The sequence below is a fragment of the Ahaetulla prasina genome, chromosome 13 (genome assembly GCF_028640845.1).
Source record: "Ahaetulla prasina isolate Xishuangbanna chromosome 13, ASM2864084v1, whole genome shotgun sequence".
Classification (NCBI taxonomy): Eukaryota; Metazoa; Chordata; class Lepidosauria; order Squamata; family Colubridae; genus Ahaetulla; species Ahaetulla prasina.
In genome coordinates, this window is record NC_080551.1 from 1,616,380 (window position 1) to 1,635,186 (window position 18,807).

The following is an 18,807-nucleotide window of genomic DNA, read 5'->3' on the forward strand; positions in this document are numbered from 1 at the left end:
GTGATCAGCAGCAGCCCTTTGAGCAAGGGGGCTTGGCCCGCTGGTCACCAGTCTTTGGGGGAAGGCTCTCCAGGACCAGAACAGGGTGAAGGGGGCTGGAGGCAGGGGTCAGGGAAAGGGTCAAGTCCCGTGGAAGGAGCAGAGGGGGGGGGCTGTTGGAGGCTGCCAACAGCCTTGGGGGGGTTTCTGCCTCCCACCCTGCATCCCTGCTCTTCTTTCCCCTTTCCAGAAGAGGGCAGGGGAAGGAGGGGCGGGGAGGGCGTCCCAGCGTTGCCTAGGCCAGGGCTCTCCAACCTTGGCCACTTTAAGCCTGGAGTTGAAGGTTGGAGACCCCTGGCCTAGGAAACTCAGGTGGCCGTGTGCGTGTCTCCGCTCGCCAAGGGGGAGGCCTCGGGAACCAACCCCGTAAACAAGCGGCCTCGACTGGCAGGGAAAACTGACGAGGCCGCCCTCGGGAGCAGCCCCACCCGGACGGGGGGAGGGGAGAGGCCTCTGCGCGTGCGCGCGCCTGCCTGCCGCTCTGGCGGGAAGCCGGCTGGGCGGCGAGAGCGAGGCGCGGGGTGGGGGAGCCATGGCGGGATCCGCGGGAGCCTCCTGGGGCCTCCGGGCGGCCGGAACGGAGGGGGGAAAAGAGGCGCCCGAAGGCCCGCGTCCCTCCCGGCGCGGCGGCGAGGGGGCGCAGCTGTCGGCCTACGAGAGGAAGCGGCTGAGGAACATCTCGGAGAACGCCCGCTTCTTCGCCTCGCTGCAGCTCTTCGAGGTCGGTGCGGGCCGGGAAGCGCTCTGGCTGCTCCCCGAAGGGGCTGGGAAGAGCCGAAGCGCCCACGGAGGGTCGGCTGCCCTCTTGCACCGAAGGCAGCCGGGAAAAGCGCTCCCCGTTTCGCCGGGACGCAAGCCGGGCTCTGGGCGGAGGGAAGCCACCCCCCCACCCCCCACCCCGCTTAGGGCTGGCTGCGTTTGCGGAATCTCGGGGGGTTCGGATTCCAAAGAGCCGCTTCGTGGCGAGGGGAAGAGGCGCTGCCTCAGGTGTGCCAATCACATCATCAGGTTGTTTGCCGTCTTGTGGGGCCGCATTTCAGCTGCCCAGGGCTGCACGTGCCTGGGATAAGGATTAAGGGGCTGACCTTGAAACCAGGAGGCTCTGAGTTCTAGTTCTGCCTTAGACTAAGGGTCTCCAACCTTGGGCCCTTTAAGACTTGTGGACTCCAACTCCCAGAGTCGGAGGGACCAAGGTTGGAGACTCCTGCCTTTAGACAAAATGGGCATCTGGGTCACTCACCGAGAGACCCGGAATTGTAGTCCTGCCTTAGGCCTGAAAGCCAGCCGGGTGACTGGGCCAGACCCTCCTCCCTTTCAGCCCAACACACGTTACTGGGTGGTGGTTGTAGGGAGAAGAGGAAGAAGGAGTAAGTATGAGTCCTTGGGTTATTTATAAAAAATAAAGATGGGATAAAAATACCATAATTTAAAACAAGTGTGTTGAAACATTGAGGGAGCACGCTTCTCTGTTCTTTTTCTCCTTCAAGTCAGCTGCCAGACTTCATAAAATGACCTTGAAAAGGAAGACACAAGGAATAAAGAGGTAAAACTATTGTGTGTACATTGACTGAAGGCAGAGTTCAGATATCTGGCAATCCCAACCGAAAATTAATCTAGACACACCTGCCATGGGAAGTGTTCTTGGCCTGTGACTGTAGCCCTTCCGGTGGTATCTGTGGAACCCCAATTAAGTAAAACTTAAATTTAAAAGCTTACACTTTATACAGTCCTTAAATCTCACAAGTTAAGAATAAAAACAGTTTATGATTGGGGTAAGGACCAGTCTGAATACAAAAGTGAATATTCAACACTGCAGAACTTTAGTTGCCTAAAGAGAATGAATTGTAAAATATGAAGAAAGAGCAAATAGGTTGAGAGGAAGGGAAAGTAAGGTTCATTACATGAAGTTACTGAGATCCTCCAAGAGGAAGAGGAAAGGACAGTGGAAATAAGAATGAACTGGGGTAAGATGGAGTGAACAAGTACACATGGGTGGAAACAAGATAGAGGCAGGTTTCCCGTCTCTGTTCCCCCCACCCCCCATTGCCATTTTTATGTCTTGGCATAATGATGCTTATCTTACAAGAGAACGATGTGAATCACATGAATGTACTAAATTGAATGTACTCAAATACATACCCTGGATTTCAAAAAATGAAAGGATCCCACAGCAGGACAAATGATTGGGAAGCATGATGTTTCTTAAAGTGGGGTGGGGGGAGAGGAAAAAGGCCAAAAGTGGCTCAAGGGCGGGCGGGCAGGCACAAAGGGAGAAAACTATCAGTAGACTGGAAGTGTATTGGTGGTGTTAGGAAACCCAGGAAAAGAATTGCTTAAGGTGGGCAACAAAATGCCCCCTGATAATGAACGGGTCCTTACAGACATTTTAGCAAATATCGGAACTCCCGGTTTGGTTTTAGTAACTGTTACATCTCATGGTACTGCAGGTTATGGATTATTCTAAAAGACCCACAAACTCCTGTTCACTTCAGTAAACGGCTTTCTTCAAACAGGTGAAAGACTGCAGAGGAAGGTCAAGCCTTGTTCTCTGCCAGGATTCTGGAGTGAAAGATACAGAATATCAGAGATTATAAGGAGGCATTATGAATTGAGTGTTAGGAAATATCCAGACAATAAGAGGGATCCTACTTCAGAGCAGGTTCTGGGTATTGGCTGGAGGAAAGCATTCGCTTTCTAGGGAGGACCATATCCTTGGAGAAAACTGGTAGCCCCCTCTGTGTCGTAGCCCAATGGAAACAATCCACACACGCATATGCTTAGCCAGTTGGGGAAGAGCTGCAGGGCTCTTGGTCTCCAGCCTAGTTCATACATCTTCAGATTGAGTGACCCTCAAAGGGGAGAAATGAAAGAAAATACAATCAGAATTAAAACAGTGAGAACTCAAGTAATTGAAAATATCAACAGGGCATAAGCAAATGTTTTCATGACATGAATTTTCTTGAAGCACAAGATTTTAGAGGTGCACTTGTATTGTCTCAGTAGAGTTAAGTCTCCAAAGGCAGAAACGAAGACCACTTGTCGAAGATCCATGCGTTTGCAGAAAATAGATCCACTGGGCATTCCTCTCCCGGAGCCGGAAGCAAAGGTGGAATCTCCTGTGGAAGAGGAACAGGTAAGAAGACCACAGGGGAGAGGGCAGGTTAAGATGCGCTTGTGCTTGGTCCTCTGGGAGACTCAGACACATTAGGGGCTTCTGCCCTCGGCTGGCAAAGCTTTTCTGATTGAGTTACCTTGTGTAGGGACTAATGGATGGTTTTGGATTTCCATTGCCACCTTGCTACTAATGCGCATGCAGTTGCTTTGAGTGTGACTTAAATTTAGCTTTGCTCGAGTGACTCGGATTGTGCAAACAAAGGAAAATAATTTGATTAAGAATCTGTATTTGTGCTGGCTGCTTTTTCTGTGAACTGCACTGATAATATACACATTGCAATTCACTGCTTTATGCATCTTTTCCTTTTTTTGAAAGACCCGATTGCCACCTGGACCTCATCCAATGGTTGCTACTATTCAGGAGCCAGAAACTGACACATTTCTCAGCATATGGGCAAAAATAAGCCAGGTATTTTTAGAATTCTCTAAATTTGAAAGAGACTGAACACTTAATGCAAATAATTTCTGCATTGTTTTCCAACCATTAACTAGGTGGAAGGAAAGAAGAGTGAGACGAGCTCATGTAACTTAGAAAGGTGACTTTGAAATTAATTCTAACTTGGTTTTTTTAAATGCGTTTACTTTGTGTTTAAACTAACATAGTCATTATATTGGTCCAGTTACAAAACTCATCTCCGTGGGATGGTCCTCAGAGAAGAACATGTTGCAAAAGTGGTGAAAAACCGGATTTATTCTGTGGCTGTCCATCCATCAGAAAGCAGAACTCTGGTGGCAGCTGGGGACAAGTGGGGGCAGATTGGCATTTGGGATTTGGTAAGTACTTCGTGATTCATTGTCTTTGTAACAATGTTTTATTATGCTTTCAAGGCAGCTTCCATATAAGTTATGTTAGGTAGAAATAGTTAAATGTATAGAGAAACAAGAAACATTTGGCTGGGCAAGTGAATATTGTCAGGCAAAAACTGAAACTCAGATGTGGCCCTCCTGCTATTCGGATGAGTCAGGCTGCTCCGTTTCGCTCTCACTTGGCAGGATTTTGATAGCCGAGCAGAGGTTTGAGCTTTGTTCCAAGGCAGTGTTTTTCAACTGTGGCAACTTTTAAGATGCTGTGGTATGTTGTCTGGGGAATTCTGAGAGTTGCAGTCCAGACGTCTTAAAGTTGCCTAGATTGAGAAACACTGTTCCAAGAAATGTAGGTTCTGTGATTTGGAAAGAAATGGAGAAGCTTAAGAAAGGCTTGTGCCCTGTCTGATTTCCTTCTGCTTCTGAAAGGCAAAGTTGATGGGAAGCCAAATTCACTTAACAACCATGTTATTAACTTAATATTAATAATTGCAGTGATTCACTTAGCAACTATGGCAAGAAAGATCATAAAACGGCAAAACTGACTTAACAAATGTCTCATTTAGTAATAGAAATTTTGGGCTCAATTGTGGTTGTAAATTGAGGACTACCTGTATTATTCTGGAGAAACCCAGGAAGACTGAGAAGTGACAAATTATTGAAGGAGAGCGAATATCCGTACAGTATCTTCAAAAAGATAACAAGGAAGATAGAAGACCTGCCGAAGCCTGTCTCTGCCATCTTGTCTGCCTTTGTTAAATCAGATCCCTGGGAATATCAATACCAAAGGCTTTTTTTTTTTTTTTTTGGTTCACCCAAGTTGTAACATTCTCACTTTTTGAGAGTACCTGCCTTGGGCCCGGATGGAGCACAGCATTTGTGTCCCTGCGTGAGAAAGTATTCCTCTTCCTGATGGCCCTTGCTGTGAGTTCCATTGCTGATGGTGAAAAGCAGGGCTGTAACTGTGGTATTACTCTGGTTTGTGTTTTTCAGGACTCCAGTTCAGAAAATGGAGCCTACGTCTTCATACCTCACAGCCAGGCAGTCAGCTGTTTGCACTTTTCTCCCGTTAATCCTGCTCATCTTTTATCTCTCAGTCACGATGGCACGTTACGATCTGGGGATGTAACTCGAAGAATTTTTGAGGAGGTGAATATTTCAGCCATTAAATAATACTAAGAATCCTATAATGCCTTGTGGATAATCTACTCCGAGTCCTCTGTCTGCTTATACTTACCTATTTTTTAGGGAAAAACTGCAAAGTCTTGACAGCGCTGTTCCCTTAGCAAGTGGAGCATAGCTTGATTCAGTCAGGTACAGTGGAGTTTGGGTTGGGCTCTCCCATTCCTGCCCTTCTTCCCTGTCCCTGGAGGCAGGTGAAACTGAAAAGCAATGCTCTTTCCCATCTGCCTGGGACAGCCTTTGCCACTATCGGAAAGAGATAGCCACAAGCGAGGCCTGGGGCTCTAGAGAGAATATTACAGGCTACTCTGGATAGTTGTGTTCTAAGTGACAACTTCCAGCTGTGCTTAGTTTTTTCTGAGTTAGTGAATATTATTATGTGTTTGGGAAACTCAACTGTCTTCAGGAAAGCCTGCTATTCTCAGTCATCTTTTGACTGCTATAAGCAAGCCTTGAAAATAAATGGAAGTTTAATTTCCAGCTGTTGTGAAATGCAGGAATCAGGACAGTAGCTCAAGCTGAATAATGCCCTAAGCCTAGTCTTAATGGAAACCTCTTTCTCATTCACAGATATACCGAAATGAGACCCACAGCCTTTCTTCATTTGACTTCTTGGCAAGCGATGCCTCTACTTTGGTTGTAGGAATGTGGGATGGAAAGGTAGCCATAGTGGATCGAAGAACACCAATCCCATTCCCTGAGATCTCGGTTGATCTTCTTTCAAAGACAAGGACGGTCCACGTTCACCCAGTCCGTAGAGAGTACTTCGTTGCTGCTGGGGAAAGGTGAGTTCTTACACAGGTGCAAAGGTAGTACTAGGCTGGTAGCAACAGGGAAGCAGCAGCCATCCATTTGAGTTAGAATAGAATCTAGAGAAATAGAATCTAAAGAAAAATGTTTGGTGTAATGAATAAAGAATTGGTTGAAGAGTCCTCTAGACCAGGGGTCACCAACCTTTCGGACCTCAGGGACCACTAAATTCATAATTTTAAATCCCGCGGACCACTAATATGAATTCAGTGTGCCGTTTGCTGAAGCGCCTAAACTCCCAGTGACGGGACGGGGTCCTTCAGGCACTTAGCTTGGCTGCCTGTTTCTGCAACCTTAAACACTCGAAGAGCCATTTGGACTCATTTCCCACAGAAAACAAAACACTGTAATCTCTCTCTCTCTCTCAATATATCTCTTTCTCTCAATCTCACTCTTATCGCTTTCTCTCATCTCGAGCTCGCTCTCATCTCTCTCTGTATCTCTCTCTCTCTCTCTCTCTCATCTCATGGGCCAGCCAGTGTCTTGGGGCAGAGAGGAAGTTGCACGTCTCCCAGTCGCACAGCACCAAGGGCCAGAAGAAATGTCCATGAGATCCAGCAAGAGATGAACTTTCACTCCCGCTCTGGAATATGGAGCGAATCTCCACCCCCCGCCCTTCCCTTCTCAGGCCAGGCAAGGAGTGAGTGGAAGGAGAGGGCGAGGGGTGGGGCTAGCTAGTGCAACAGGAAGCCACCCATGCTGCAACAGTACCACTACATAGTTCCAGCCGGCGAGTGCTGTGCTACTTCTTGCACATTGCACCTCCTGCAAAGTTGCAAGTTGCATGCACCTCCCTCTATGGCAGAGATTTCCAGCCCCACCACGAGCTGCCTGGCCGGTCCCATATTTCAGAGCTCTGACCCATTGGTCATCCCGGAGCAGCTCCTCCACCCAGGTGTGCTACAGACCACCAAAATGTTCTTGTGGACTACCAGTGGTCCACGGACTACTAGTTGATTACCTCTGATCTAGGGGCAGAGGTCTTATTAAGTGCAAGTGGAATTCTCTCCTAATTAACTTTGTTATCTCATAATGGGGGGGCAGAGAAAAAGAGGAAGGAGCTTGCTACTAATGCTCATGAGTACCCCCAAGGGTGAATATTGGTTGAATTGTCTTTTTGCTCTTTCCTCCGAAGCACATTTTCTGAATAGTGTACAAGCACTTCCAGGCAATCTATAGTCTAATTTGTAAGAAGTGAATGATCTAGAAAGGTGGGATTCAGCATGATTGAAATGATAGCAATAGCACTTAGACTTCTATATTGCTTCACAGTGCTTTACAGCCCTCTCTAAGTGGTTTACAAAGTCAGTCTCTTGCCCCCAACAGCCTGGGTCCTCATTTTACCCACCTCGGAAGGATGGAAGGATGAGTCAACCTTGAGCTTCTCAGGATTGAACTCCTGGAGTGAGCAGTGAGTTAGCTCTGCAGTACTGCATTCCTAACCACTGTGCCACCATGGCTGATAATAATGTGGACTTGTTTCTGTACACATGTTATATTTCTCCTATAGAAAATGATTCTAACACTTTTTTAAGTCCAAATTTTTAAAACATGCCATGAGCCCTAAGAAAAAAATCTCAGCATTTGCTGTGTTTCCGCTGCTTCCCATTCATCTGAAACACTTTCTTGATGTCATTCCAAATGAAATGCCAAGTCAAACACCTTTGCAGTAAAATAGAAGGGAGAGCAGCCTCTTGGACTGCTTTGGGCCACAATGTTGGGGAAGGGTTTTGGTCCAGGAAAAAGCAGGATCCCCACCAGACTGGAAAGGGTCTGAGTTTTAAGAGAGGAGCTGGCAATTCCTCTGTGATGCCAACAGGCTATCTGGGCTATGCTTTGCAACAGGGCACCTATCCTACTAAATAGGCCACCTTATCTACTTGTTTTACCCCCTACCTGTGGCATGATTGTTGCACCAAAAAGTTAATTTGCTGATGAGATTAATAGCGCCAAGGCTCCAAAGCAACGCTCTCACAAGATCCTTACCTGCCTTCCAGTTCAAGAAGAGATGCAGGTCAAAATTATTGCTCCTCTGCTCTGTTACAAAATAAAAACTATCCACTCAGCCCCGTCTCCCAGGAAAATCCACTTCTGCACAATGTGTTCCCTTTCCAGATGAAGGTTCCCACAGTGGGAGAAGGCGATGTGAACCTTTTACAAACAGAATCAGGAACATAACTGATCGACTGATGGAATTATAGAATGGGAAAGGAACTTTGAGATCTTTGTCCTGTCCCTGCCAGAGCAGGAATCCTGCAAATGGTGGTCCAACCTTTGTGTGAAAAAATTCAGTGATGGGACCTCCTTGATTCCAGGAAACAGACTGTTCCATTGTTTAATAGTTCTTGCTATCAGGAAATTCCTCTTTGTTTTAACTCTGGATCTCCCTCCGTAAAGCTTACATCAGTAAGTTCTTGTCTTGTCTTTGGAGCTGAAGAATAAATCCATACCCTCCTCCTTGTGGTAGACCTTCTGCTATCCTGTTTCCTGTTACTTTTCTCTTATGTAGTCTAAATATAAGAGTTCCTTAAACACTCTTGTTACGTCCAAGACCCTCACCATCTTAGTCATTTTTCTCCACTTTTTCCTTTGTGTCTCTATTTAGGTTCAATCTGACCAGTGCAGAACTATCACTTCCTGTGAGATCTCACTTAACTCTGTTGATGTAGCCCCAATTTTACACTGGCATTTGGTAGCTGCAGCATATGCCTGTCTTGTGCTTAATCTGTAGTCTACCAGGATCTCCAGATCCTTCTCACTACTCAGCCAACTGCTGCCTTCTCTTGTCCATGTCCATCTGGATTCTCCTACTTGAGCTTCCTTACATTTAGACTGAGTTCAGTGTTCAAGTCTGTCAAGATACTTTGGAACCTTGAGTTTGGCATATTTGCTGAATATCCGTTTTATCTCTCATCTGAGTCATGTTATAAAAAGCCCTAGGTATATGCCTCGCTCCATGAGGTCGTGGATCCATACTTTGGGTGCAATTGATCTGTGAAACACCTAGAAACAAGCAAAGCTGTTACTAGAAGCCAACATGGGTTTGTCAAAAACGGATCATGCCAGACAGATCTTACTGCATTCTTAACAAAGTGATTAAATTAGTGAACCAGCAAAATACTGGTTAGTAGACCACAGCCTTCTTGGTAAAAAAAAAAAAATGTCCGATAGGCAGCATCACCACCCAGTGGATTTGTAACTGGCTAACCAGCCACACTCCTCATGTAGTCCTCCATGGAACTATATCTACATGGAGGGAAGGATGCAGTGGGGTACCCTAAAGTTCTGTCAGAGGCCCAGTACTCTTCAACATCTTCATAAACAATTTAGATGAGCAGATAAAAGTGGAAATCATCAAATTTGCAAGCAACAAGCTTAGGGGAATAGCCAACACTTTAGAAGACAGGTTCAAAATACAGAAAAATCTTGACAGACTTGAACATTGGGCCCTGTCCAACAAAATGTAATTCATTGGTGAAAAATGGAAGGTTTTATGCTAGGCAAGGAAAACTAAATACACATGTACTGGTTTAACAGCAACATTCAAGAGGGGGATCTCAGAGTCATAGTGGACAACCGCTTAACTGTGAGCCAGCTGTGTCCTGCAGTTGCCAAAAAAGTCAACATAGTCCTAAGCTGCATTAATAGAGACAATATCGAGATCACATGAACTTTTAGTACTGCTTTATAATGCCTTGGGAAGACTACAGTTGGACTATTGTATCCAGTTTTGGTTGCCATGATATAAAAAAAGATGTGACTCTAGAAAGAGTGCGGAGAAGAACAACAAATATGATTAGGGGACTAGAGGGTAAACCATATGAAGAATAGTTACGTTGTGGCTCGCCAATGGCCAGCAGAGCTGGCAGCAGATTTGGACAGTGAGGAGGTAGGGGAGAAACGTGGGTCAGTCCCAGAGTCTGGGGAAGGCTCAGATGATGGCTCTGAGTTCGGAGGCAGAGAAAGGGCCAAGGCCATCTGGTAGTTCTTTGCTGCCTCCAGAGTCTGACATCAGCGAGGCAGAAGAACAGCGTGAGCCTGTTCCGAGGCAGAAGAACAGCATGAGCCTGTTCCCAGTGTGTGCATGCACAGAGCTGCCAGAAGACGGGAACAATTAAGGAAGCATATGCACCAAGACAAATTCCCTGTGTGTCCAATCACACTTGGCCAATAAATTCTATTCTGTTCTATTCTGTCAGGGTCGACTTGGGAGTAAGGCTTGGATATGATTGGCCCCTCCCATAAGACATAAAAGAAGTGAACGGGAGGTGAGCTTTTGCAGGAAGCAATTAGTTCATCTGGCTGATTCAAGATTTGAAACTTCTGTTTTGTTAACAAGTTTCCAAGTTTGGGCAAGGCCAAGCTTGGCACAGAGTCACAAACAGAAGTTTCAAATCTTGATCTCTTGTTAACGAGATCGCTTGTTAACTAGATCTCTTGTTAACAAGTTTCCAAGTTTGGGCAAGGCCAAACTTTGCACAGAGTCACAGAGATCTAACAGAATTAAGGAGAAATGTCCTGTCAGTGAGAGCAATTAATCAGTGGAATGGCATGCCTCCAGAAGTTGTGAGTGCTCTTATCACTGAGATTTTTAAGAAAACTGATCAGCCGATTGTCTGAAATGGTGTAAGGTCTCCTGCTTGAGCAGTAAGTTGGACTAGAAGACCTTCAAGACCCCTTCCAATTCTGTTGTTCAACTAGGTATAAATCCATCTGATTACGGGACAATCCATCTCGTATTGTTCCATTATACTTAAGTTTATCAAATGCTTATTGAAGTCAAGACATCTGGGTCTACTAATCTAGCCTCTTTGTCAAAACAGAAATGAGTCCGGCATGACCTGTTTCTAACAAATCCATGCTGGCTTCTAACAAATCCGTGCTGGCACTTTGTTTCTTGCTTAATGCTCACATGCCCACTGCTTGATGCTCTTTTCTAGGATTTTCCTAGTTCCTGATGTCAAGATGATGGGTGGATCCATTTTGTTCTCTTTCTTAAAGATTGGAACAATCTTTGGTCTTCTCCAATCTACTGTTACTTCCTCTATACTATTAGTCAAAAAGTCACTGATTCCAGCCTAGACTGCATGAAATTTTCCATTCACTCAGACTGTCATTTCAATTTACTGTTCTATTGCTTTGTTGGCCTAGACAGCTGTTTACAGATACTCCGTAATCCTTTTGTTTCTACTAAAACAGCATTTTTGCTTAGGGTCGTAATGAAATAGTCATTAATCTCTGTTGGGAAAATGGGACAATGAAACTTTCTTCTCACATCAGCTGGAACAGAGACGCTGCATTTTTAATAAGTAAAATATACAGAAGGTAGTGTATAAATTAAGGTAATCTAATTATTAGGCCTATCCATATTACTCATTCAGAATAGTGATTTAAATATTACATGATATTGCTTCATAAAATGATGCATTATTTAATTATTAAGTAATTTCAAATAATTCCGTTATAAAGCATGTTATAACAATTTACATTCTAAAGGACATGCCAACATGTGCATGATGTTGTTTTTCCCCACAGAATTCTTGGTTTTGTTTGAATGGCTAGAAAATGGAACAGTTCTCCAACTGTCAACCTTTATTTTTTCTCCTTTCTCCAAGTGAAGGGTGCTCACAGTTAATCAAAATTTAGCTAATTTGCATTGCAGATTGCAACTGCCACATCTCAAAGGGTATTGTCCAATTTCTGCTTAGTTGATTCCAGGGAAGAATCCAGATTTTCTATGCAGTGAGATCCAAAATGCCTCACATTTCTTTCCCTGTGTATTTCAACCAGGGGTCCTTCTTTTGCTTTCTGGAATCATTGAAAACAATTTTCCTCTGTCTTCTTGATTGTGGTGGCTGTTTCACATACTGTATTTTTCAGACTATAAGACGCGCCTTAATTTTTCAGGAGGAAAACAAGAAAAAAAGAATTCTGCCTCCGCCTACCAGCATCAGAATCAGCAGCATCCTCATTTCCAGTTGGATTTTGATAACGAACAGCACAGATCCTTTTATCCATTTAAAACAAACCCTATCACACTACACGCATTTAACTGGAGGGGGGGGATGATTTTCATGGGAGCAGAAGAGGGACTTGGCACCAAAGGCTCCACTCTCAAGATGCCCCATCTTCCTCCCTATAGCCATAGGCGTTGAAAGCCTGGCTTTCTTGCAGCAACGGTTTTCTTTCATGAAAATGCGGCAGCAGCAGTTTTCAGCTGGTTCCAGGTGATGGGGATTGCCAAAAACGAGCATCACATTTTCGGTCTCCTGATTCCCCACAACTGTGAATTTAAATTCTCTTCCATGAGAGGAGATGTGCACTCCTTTGCCTTAGTCCCGCTTATTCAGGAGTGATGGAAGTTGATTCCCTACGCAGGATCTCCTGATCTTTGAAGAAAGTCTGCAGTCCCGATAAATACCCTGTTTCCGTTCTCTTACAGAAACGTCAGTATTTATGATGCTCGGCACCTGAAGAACAGAAGTCAGTCAGTAGTTACTCTCAACGGACATACCAAGAGTGTTGCTTCGGCTTATTTTTCACCTCTGACTGGAAACAGAGTATTGACAACTTGTGCTGATGATACACTGAGGTATGTGTGAGTTGGCTTTGAATTAGATTTTGTTTTTGCTTCTAATTTTCTTCCCCTGCAGCCGAAATATTTTATTTAGCAGGACAAAAGGTCCAGGAAAATTGCCTAAGTAACCTTCATACCAGATGTCTATTGAGGCACATTGGCCCTCACAGCATTTCTCTTTTTTCTTTGCAATGTGTGCAGAATGAAGGGAGTTTGTTGGTTTCTGTGAAAAAAGGAGGTGAGACAGAGGAACTCAGTTGAAAGAGGGGCTGGGGAAATGCTAGAGGACTCCGCATACATACCTCTAGACCCTTATTGTAAATATTGTGAGGAATTGAGCAATTCTGGTTCTACTATTGACTATCGGATTCCACAAACTGGAAAGTCCGAATGTGAGTTCACAGAGCAAGAGGAGCTCCAGTTCACTCCCCCACCCCCCAGCTGGGACCAGTTGGCATCTGCCCCAAGGGAAGAGCAGAAAGAAAAACACCTTCGAGCATCTGTGGAAGGACTTGCATGGAATCTGCAGCTGAAGGAAAACAACCAGTTGCCACGGGAGGGGGGGGGAATATGTGGGCACATGCTACCACTCAGTGGAGGGTTCCCGTTTTTCAGCAGGATTGTTTTGCTCTTATCAGCTGGTCCCAGGAGCCAGCTGGGATTGACAGCTTGGAAAATATTTTGACATCATTCAGGATGGAGACTGAACCATCAGGGAATTCCCAAATGCCCAGAAAACTTAGGCAGTGGGGTGGACCATCTTATTCTTAAAGGGATCCTCAGCTACATAGATACTAAGGGTGATCTGCAATCTGGCTAGAAGGGGATTAGAGCACAGCAAGGGACAGATGGCAACCACTCACCCTTCTATCCAAGCCAGGATTCATTTGCTTGGCAGGGGAAACTAGGCTCTGCTGGGCCCACACCATGAAACCCCTGGCCATGCCCGATACCCCAAGGCATAGTGCCCAGCCAGGTCACCATTGAAATTTGGGTGGGCAGCCTTGATCAGCCTCGGGGAGTTGGGGCATCCAGGAATCAGACCACAAATCCCTTGGGTTAGAAGTAAAAGCTGCACCAGTGTGATGGTCCCCCTTCTCCAGCAATCTTGCCAGTGTCCCCTAACGTGTCTTCCTCTGCCCATCAGGGCTTCCGGGTGTGCCATCCCAGAACTGAACTTTTTCCCAACCTTTTCCTCCTCACTTCCCATAATATATCCTAGCCGGTCACCTCCGGGCTGCTGTTTTGCAGGTTTAGATGCAATTAGATGTCCCAGTACCTTCCCAATTCCTACTTTCTTCGCACTAATCCAATCCCAGATTTTCTCCGCAGACATCTTTGCTGTTTATACACTTCCTGTGGGGATAGGAGATACCAGTCCCAAGGCTGCCCTGATCCTTGAGAGAAGCCAGCCTTTACAAGCCTGCTCAGGCTGGATCCTGGCCTGTCAAATTCATCAGGGTTACCCTTCTTTCGTTCCAGGGGACCAGAGCAGCTTCTGAAAACAGAGATCAAATGTGGCCTTTCCCAAGGCCGCCCTGCCCTTATGGTATCGGGGGTAGGTTGAGGCTTGGGAGGTTGCCTCTTGTGCTAGGTCAGTGGGGTTCCTTTTCTGGCTTTGCTGTCATCCTTTTGGCAGGGGGTGGGTCTCCACCTGCATTCTTTGGCTGCTATGTCTGCCCCTTTTCCCACACTCTTTTGGGGATTTAACTCAAAATAACAATTGCGCGGGGGGGGGGGGGGCATCCAGGAGGGCAGAAAGAGCTCCAGAGAGGAGAAAGGCCTTGATGGTCCTTCTCCCCCCTCCCCCCCCCCCTCTTTTTCCCTGTTTGTCTCTAAGAGTCCCTGAGTTTCTTCTGCTCACAGCCTCTGGGTCTTGATTGAAGCCTTGCATTCATCTATTGATCTTAGGGGGATCCGTTTCAGTTCTTGCTTTTACTGATTGATTATTCATTGGGTCAGGAGGTTCTGGCAGGGAGATGGCACTGTTATTGCCTGCCCGTCTTGGTGGTTTCATGCCTGACTTAATGCGCTCAGTTCCTCTCTCCATTTCTGATCGCATCCAGAACAAGGCTGCTTGGGCTGATCTGGCCCTTCTGGGAGGATTTCCATCTCCATGCAGTGCAGGGATCACATCCAGAGATCAGTTTAAGTTACAGGGCTTGTGTACACGCACCAAGGTCCACTGCCCTGATTTCCCCCTCGTCATCCAGGGTCTGTTCACATCCCTGTCAGGGACTTGGTCCTCAGCCCTGGAATAGCAATAGCCCTTAGACTTAACATCCCGCTTCACAGTGCTTCACAGCCCTCTCTAAGTGGTTTACACAGTCAGCCTCTGGCCCCCAACAGTCTGGGTCCTCATTTCACCAACCTCGGAAGGCTGAGTCAACCTTGAGACTGGTGAGAATCGAACTGCCAAACTTCAGGTAGCCAGCAGCCAGCAGAAGTAGCCTGCAGTACTGCATTCCAACCACGGCGCCACAGCAGTTCCTAAATCAGCTCCTAGTTCTCCCTTTGTCTTCCCTCTGAAAGCTTGGCTGGACAGTTAAGTGGGAAGCATGCTGGAACAGTAATAACAACTCCAGCTTTCCCCCAGTTGCCTGGTGGGAAATGGGAGGCAAGGAGGGGAATGGTTACCTGGTGGCGTGGGGGGAATAGGCTCTAGAAAGAGGCAGGAGGAAGGAAGCAGCCTCTGGCCTGAAATCGGCCCACATGGTTTAGAATCAGGAAGTCAGGAAGCTTTAAAATGAGAGTTTGATTCTTCTGAATTGAAGCCGGCTGTTTCTCTGGAGGAGAAGAGCAAGGCTCTGCCTATCTGCTGCTGGTATCACATAGGTCATCGTTACGGCAATTTTACTTTTCAGAGGTGGTTCTTCTGTTCTTGAGTCAGCCTGTGGACTAGGTTGTTGACTTGGTTTCACTTCCACAGTGGAGGTCAACTGACTGAAAGCTCTCAATTTTCACAAGCAAGTCCTCTTGTCAGGAACCTGGTCCCTGAGCAAAGACAGTGGAATAGCCAATACAGGAGGGGTGGGGATAGTGGAATACTAGCCAACTGATGTATTGTATTGCCTAGCTGTATTGATTCCTTGTTGGGGGATGCTGCAGGAGAGGTGAAATATTTGATCCTCAAGATATAATCTTTGTGCAAAATGAGATGGATGATTAGAGTGCCCCAGCACAAACCTTCATATAATGGCATAAAATGGATATTTATTATTAATTTTAATGGGGTTTTATGGTTTTATTGTATATTTTAATTATTTATTTATTATTTATTTATTTTTTGCATTTATATCCCGCCCTTCTCCGAAGACTCAGGGCGGCTTACACTATGTCAAGCAATAGTCTTCATCCATTTGTATACTATATACAAAGTCAACTTATTGCCCCCAACAATCTGGGTCCTCATTTTACCTACCTTATAAAGGATGGAAGGCTGAGTCAACCTTGGGCCTGGTGGGACTTGAACCTGCAATATTGCAAGCAGTTGCTGTTAATAATAGGCTGCATTAGCCTGTTGCGCCACCAGAGGCCCGTCAATTAATGGGCCAAATTGAATAAGTTTTTTAAAATTGGTTTTAATTGTATTTTGTATTTATTTATTGTTGTTTTTACTTGGCTGTAAACCACCCTGAGTCCTTTGGGAGAAGGGAGGTATAGAAATTAAATTATTATTATTATTATTATTATTATTATTATTATTATTATTATTATTATTATTATTATTATTATTATTATTATTATTATTATTATTATGAGAAGGATTGATGAGAGTTCATAGCATGTTTCTTCCAATTACTGATGTTGGCCAGGCATGGAATGTCTGCCCGGGAGATGCCAAGTTGTTGTCCCCTGGTTGTCCAGCCTTCATGCTGGAAGGCTGTGTAGAGAGATGCGTGGACTGCCCTGCCCCGCCCCATAAAACCAGGCCTGGGGACAGCCTGATTTATGTCAGTGAGTTTCCTCCCAGCTTGGGGAGGGGAGCAAAGGTAAGCAACTTTGGGGATAAGCCATAAGCAGCCCTTAAATTGTTTATTACAGCCATAAGGCTAGATATAGTGGAATATCCAATTGTAGAACTGTTGCATACACAACAGTTCTGCATCATAAGATCTAAATAAGATTATTTATCATAACATAACATGAAAACAATAAGGGGGAGCATGTAAGACAGCAGTTAATGATCTGAGGGTTTGGTTCCTACCCGAAGGTTGGGATTTCTTTGACTAAACCCTCATTTTTGCCTTACAGGATCTTTGGGACTCAGTGTTTATCATCTTTAGCTCCTGTTCTCACAACTATTAGGTGAGTTAAGACAAGGAGATTGACTGGATACAGGTAGCCCTTGACTTATGACAAAAAATAATTCCATTTCTAAGCAAGACAGTTGTTAAATGGATTTTACCCATTTTACAACCTTTCTTCCCACTGTTGTTAAGTGAATCACTGCAGTTGTTAAGTTAGTAACATGATTATTCAGTGAGTCTGGCTTCCCCACTGACAAGGTTACAAAAGGTGATCACCTGACCCCGGGACACTGCAACTGTCATAAATACATGCCAGTTGCCAAGCGTCTGGATTTTCATCACATGATTACAGGGATGCCTTAATGGTTCTAATTGTGAAAAACGGCCATAAGTCATTTTTCCCCGGGCCAATGTAAGTTTGAACAGTCACTAATTGAGGACTGCCTGTACTGATGAGAATGAAATTGCCTAAATGAACAGAGTTTTCCACAGTGCACAGATCTTGGTATCCGAGTGTCATTCAGGAATTTAAAGGGCAAGTGAGCCAACTCCGCGTTTCTCTCTTCCCTTTTCTGAACAGGCACAACAACAACACAGGCCGATGGCTGACCAGGTTCCGGGCAGTTTGGGACCCCAAAAGGGACGACTGCTTTGTCGTGGGGAGCATGGCACGGCCGAGGCAGGTCCAGGCCTTTCATGCCAGCGGGGAGCTGCTCCACTCCTTTCTGAGTGAGGATTATCTTAACTCTGTTTGTTCCATCAATTCCTGGCACCCCACCAGGTACCTGGTTGCAGGTGGGAATTCCAGTGGCCGCCTGCACATCTTTAAAGAGTGACAGATATTAGTGTTTAGTTTAGGTATGCCTTATTTTGCTTCAGGGCAAAGACAGCTACAGACCAATAAATAGGTTGTGTCACACATCTGAAGAGGTCTTCCATTGCGACTAAGTTGAAAATTAATAAGGCTCAGGTTTGCCATTATGGGATTGTAAATTTTTGAACAGGTTGTGAGAAACTGTTGGTGTCAATTTAATCACAGAGGCTTATAAATCTGTGTCATAAACTGTGCAATAAATAAAACCTCATTTAGAAGTTAAATGCTGGTACTTTTGTGATAAGAAATTTAAAGAAATTGTGATAAGAAATTCTTATGTTCAAGAATCAATAAAAAGCATATTTTTAATTCAAACAGCATGTTTATATTGTTCATTCCTAGTATCGATTGGAAATTATGAATGCTCTGATCAGAAAAATTGGGGGGGCTGTGTTAGTAAACAACTTTAACGTATAAACAACCGTATAACACACACCCCATGTTAGTCATTCATGCCTCTCTTATAATGCCCCTTCAACATAGTTAAATTTTTTAGTAATCATTGTACACAATTGTTCCCCAATTAAATTGCTCAAAAGGAATTTTTTCCATCATAATTAAGTATTTATTTAAATTTGAAAATACTTTTATATGGAATCAATGGTTTTGCACTAACTACAGGCTGAATATGTAGAAAAATTTACATCTTTGAAGGAAAAATGTGACATATAGTATTTGGCACATGAATTAACAACATCTATATTATGAAAATGAAAATTCACATTATCAGGTAATTGACCTTTTCTTGGTTCAGCGTGCAGCACTTTAGTCCTCATTCAGATGAGCAACCTGTGGAAATCCCCCAAGTCATACAGTTGTGATTTGGAACAAATGAGCAGAGAACCATGAAACAGAAGGCCGAAGGGTTGGATTGGCAGAAACTGCGCTCAGTCCCCCAACGCATTCTGAAGTGCACAAGAGAAAGTGTCCTTAATTGGGCCCAGGATTTAGGGTCAACCGCTATCTAAGAATGACTTGCCCCCATCCAAGATTGCATCTTGTCTATTTAAAAAATGTATTGCATGAAATAGTTACAGGTAGAATTGGACAGGTTTGAAGCATGAGAAACACCACCAACAATTAACACGTGAACATTT

The 18,807-nt window shown here is 44.9% G+C and overlaps 1 protein-coding gene across 3 annotated transcripts; it reads left to right on the forward strand.

Annotated features, from left to right (window-relative positions):
- Nucleotides 1–487: 487 nt before the first annotated feature.
- On the forward strand, nt 488–18,025 carry WDR76 (WD repeat domain 76). 3 transcript variants are annotated; one of them, XM_058155742.1, is made up of 11 exons: nt 492–760; nt 1,527–1,582; nt 3,040–3,172; nt 3,530–3,622; nt 3,706–3,749; nt 3,834–3,987; nt 5,011–5,166; nt 5,770–5,984; nt 12,452–12,601; nt 16,841–16,894; nt 17,417–18,025. In XM_058155742.1, the coding sequence occupies exons 1-11, from the start codon at nt 572–574 to the stop codon at nt 17,670–17,672; spliced, it is 1,500 nt and encodes a 499-aa protein (XP_058011725.1). In that variant the 5' UTR covers nt 492–571; the 3' UTR covers nt 17,673–18,025. The 3 variants fall into 3 exon arrangements, with proteins under 3 accessions (XP_058011727.1, XP_058011725.1, XP_058011726.1); XM_058155743.1 differs by having other exon boundaries at nt 493–760; nt 3,043–3,172; XM_058155744.1 differs by lacking the exon at nt 16,841–16,894 and having other exon boundaries at nt 488–760.
- Nucleotides 18,026–18,807: the final 782 nt, after the last annotated feature.

Excerpts from the sequence above, each read along its gene's own strand:
- WDR76 (XM_058155742.1), top strand. The coding sequence starts at position 572 with ATGGCGGGATCCGCGGGAGCCTCCTGGGGCCTCCGGGCGGCCGGAACG. Across the intron at positions 1,583-3,039 it reads AAGACACAAGGAATAAAGAG|TAGAGTTAAGTCTCCAAAGG; the intron begins GTAAAACTATTG and ends GTATTGTCTCAG. Across the intron at positions 5,985-12,451 it reads TTCGTTGCTGCTGGGGAAAG|AAACGTCAGTATTTATGATG; the intron begins GTGAGTTCTTAC and ends GTTCTCTTACAG.